Raw genomic sequence first — 3,681 nt, 5'->3', positions numbered from 1 at the left:
AGGAGTCAGCTGACTCGGGAGCCTCGCGCTGAGTGACGGTTAGCGGCGACCGTTGGAGCGGTAACGGTAGCGACAGCGGCCTGGCGGGGCGAAAGGAAGGGTCTCGGCCCGAGGGAGACGCCATGGCGACCACCGTCACTACTCAGCGGGGCCCGGTGAGTGCTGCCGGGTGAGGATCAGCCGCAGGGGCTTCTGATGATTGTCTCCTGTTAATTGTTGCGACTGCACCGCGTTGGGCTGGGGAGGCCCGGCTTGGACCCTTCTGGGCTTCGGCCTGTCTCTCTCCCCCTCGGCCTGGCTTTTGCCAGTGGGCCTCTGTGGCAGGGTGACTCACCCTTCTTGTCTCCCTTCCCCCGCTCGCGGCCCGTGGCAGAGGGGAGAGAAAAGACCTCTTCTTCTCTAGACTGCCGTGATGCGGGGGGAGGGGGCGGGGGAAGGAAAGTCTGCCTCTTCTCCTGGTTCTCCGCCTTGCGAAGAGGCTTTGGGAAAGGGGAGGGGAAAGTCCCTCCTATCTGCGTGTAGGGCTTGAAGAGACTATTCTGCCCGTTCTTTGTCTAAGGGCCTTCCAAAGGACAGAGCGGCTTAAAGCTAAACCCCTTTCTCTTTAAAGCAGAGTAGAGCTCTGTGTCTTCATGGTTGGGCTAGGCAGATTCAGGTAGCTGTCTCCGAAATTGCCATCTGAAAGTTGGAACGTGAAACGTGCTGAAAGACGCATTCAGTGGTAGTTTGTAGGCGTGTGTGTTGGGGGGGAGGAACTGAGCGGTCTTAAAACCAATTTAAGAATCTTCTTGGAGTTAGTGTTGATAGTTTATTGGGAATGTGTTACTGTCTAGTTTTGCTCTGGAATAATCTTGCCCCACACCGGGATGTTCTACTGTGTGGTGTATAACTGCGGTATAACATCAGATCTCGATTGATGTGCTGTTCCTGTCTGTTCCTCGTGTCTGGAAGGATCTGGTAGTAATTGACAGTACGATGTTGCTCTGCAGGTGAAGTAAGATTTTCTTAAACAATCAGTTTAAACTGCTGTATTTTATTTCCTAGAAACAGCTATTTTTTTTGTGTGTCTATTCAGCCTTGATGAAAGACCAGAGGCATGAATTATTAAACTGCTAATTTTGAAAAACTGCATCGCTGTCTGTTGTCATGACAGTAATATTGTATGATCATCAGTTTAATTCCTTAAAATGCCTTATTTGTCTGGTCTTCCAGAATAGATTCCTTTTACAATGGATTGTGATGGTGGTTCTGTTGGAGTAAAAGTTTGAAGTGGGGAATTAAGGTAACAAGAGTGACTTAAGTTTTTTGTTCTCTCTTGATGGTATCATGAAAAGGCAACGACTGCTGTTCTGGTTGAATCTGTGGTGAATTAGGTAGCTGCTATCCCCAAAGGCTTGGTGTTTGAGTTGATGATGTAATTGCACCCAAATAGAATTCTGTCAATATGTAACAGGTTTTGCTCAAAATAATATAAATACCTTTTTTTCCTTACGTGTTTCTCACATTGTTGTGTATGCTTTTCTTCCTTGTGTTAACCACTTTAGAGATTTGAATGTTTTCAAATGAATGAATAAATTATGAAATATTAAGCTGCCATTTAGAGGTAAGGATGCTGATATGGTACAGGCCAGCCTTTCTTAATTCTCTCTAGAGCAGAAGATAGAATTCTACTTGTTTCTATATCTACAACTGCATTACAAATGAATAGCCACTAAATGGTGCTAAAGGATTGGGAAACGTTTTCTCTTTAGTGCTGCAGAGAACAATTCTGTCTCCTTCTGTTTGAACAGGCAAGAAAATATTCAAGGTTGTTTCATGCAGGTAAGAAAGTAAACTGTCAGACTGCTGCCAGTCTTGTTCTTATACCTGTGCTCTCTAGTTTGTGACGATGCTTATTTGGTGAGTAATTAAAACTTCTGATTGCTGTTTAGTTTTAGTAGATGAAACAGAACTGGAATTCATCCTGTTTGTTACTGGTAAATATTTTGCTAGAATATAGATTTCTCTGGCTGTTTTCAGGATGTTATGGAATTAGTGTGTTTTTACGTTTTGTGATCTTTTGAGAACAAAACAGCTTTTGAAATCTAAACTGTAGCTGAATATATAAGGGCTGCTAAATGATACCTTTTCCAAGTGAGAGGAATTAATGAACAGTTTGATCAGGCTTCAGGTTAAGTCTGAGAGACCAAAACCTTGTATTTGTGATTCCTTAGCTAGCCAAGCACACCCAAAATTAATCTCCGTGATTATTCACCATGCTGGCAAATATGTCAGGTCCTCCAAAATTAGATCAAGTAGCAAGCTAGGACTACTTAGATTTCTGCTCCTAATTTCCCTAATAATCACTCCTCTAATGATTGGAAATCTTCTAATGGGCAGGCTATGTTTATGATTACTTCTCTTTTCTTGTCCTAATACTGTCATTTAACTACATAAGTCTTGTCTCTGATTTTACTTGAAGTTTTGTTTTGAGACTCTTCAAAACTTTGGTATCTTTTTCTTGAATGAAGGTGACAAAAAACAATTCCTGTTTGCATTGTCTAGTATCAATATATGTTATGCTGTCACATGAGCAATTTTGAATACAAACTCCCATCAGCAAAATAACTGTGTTGATAATTCTGGGTATAATTGAGTATTTTATTAGATATTTTGTTTCTTATTAGAATGTGGATATATGTAGTAGTAAAATCCTGATCTATGAAGGTGCAAATTTCATAAAGACACGTTGTTGGAATCAATTTGAATTTCAGCAGTTGTTTAAAAAGTTGAGAGAGTAAGAGGTCATTGAGTATTTCTAAGCAAAATGTGAATTCATTTTTAAGTGCTGTGATCTGGTCTCTGGAGCGTGTTCCTTTGACAGAAAATGTTGAGGGCAGCATTGGTAATGCTTTGAAGTTCTTGCTCTCTAACAGATAAGAGAAGTACCTTAAGGCACTAGGTGGCTTATTTTCTGTTCCATCCAGTGGCGTTTTCTTTTAAGACTTGGAGGAAAGAACGATCTGTATTGGTTATGTCTAGTGGTAGTGTAGAAAAAATCAGAAGCCTGTTCCTGGAATTAATGGCAATTAGCCTTCTCCTTAATGCTAATCCCAAAGTGAATTCATGGATTTCCTTATTTTGAGCTGTTTCTATGGCTTTTCCCTGATGTTATTCCTCTGTTGCATTGAGTGCAGACCAAATCTGCATAGCTCAAATATGCTATAAATGCTTCTTGAATTTGAGATGTCTATGGACACTCATTCTATCTCTAATTTTTAACTCATGTTTGAATACAATAGTTCCTGCCATACTTAGCAGGAATTCAAATTATTGTTTTAGTGAAGAAGGGAATCTTTTTTGATTGTAATCAATGGTTCATATTGATTTCTTCTTTAGTAAAACCAAACTTTTTTTTCTTTATTAACAGTTGTGCTTTTGCACTGTGGAATGTATTTTGCAAATATTTAAATGTTAATGTCTTGGACAAATTTAGATGTGCTGGGAAAATACAGAGGCAGTAGCTTTTGGCAAAATATAGAATCATAGAATCATTAAGGTTGGAAGAGACCTCCAAGATCATCGAGTCCAACCGTCAACCCAACACCACCATGCCCACTAAACCATGTCCCTAAGCGCCTCATCTACCCGTCTTTTAAATACTTCCAGGGATGGTGACTCAACCACTTCCCTGGGCAGCCT

The 3,681-nt window shown here is 40.8% G+C and overlaps 1 protein-coding gene across 2 annotated transcripts in view; it reads left to right on the top strand.

Annotated features, from left to right (window-relative positions):
• The first annotated feature begins 5 nt into the window (after window positions 1–5).
• The window catches only part of TOLLIP (toll interacting protein), a 31,958-nt gene continuing 28,282 nt past the window's right edge, over window positions 6–3,681 (top strand). For both annotated transcript variants that reach the window (XM_009328457.1, XM_009328456.1), the window contains exon 1: window positions 6–155. In XM_009328457.1, the coding sequence (XP_009326732.1) occupies window positions 123–155 (33 nt within the window). In that variant the 5' untranslated portion in view covers window positions 6–122. The remainder of the gene's footprint in view (window positions 156–3,681) is intronic.

The sequence above is a fragment of the Pygoscelis adeliae genome, unplaced genomic scaffold (assembly GCF_000699105.1).
Source record: "Pygoscelis adeliae isolate BGI_AS28 unplaced genomic scaffold, ASM69910v1 Scaffold166, whole genome shotgun sequence".
Lineage (NCBI taxonomy): Eukaryota > Metazoa > Chordata > Aves > Sphenisciformes > Spheniscidae > Pygoscelis > Pygoscelis adeliae.
The sequence above is the reverse complement of the archived record's forward strand: the minus strand, read 5'-3'. Positions and strand labels throughout refer to the sequence as shown.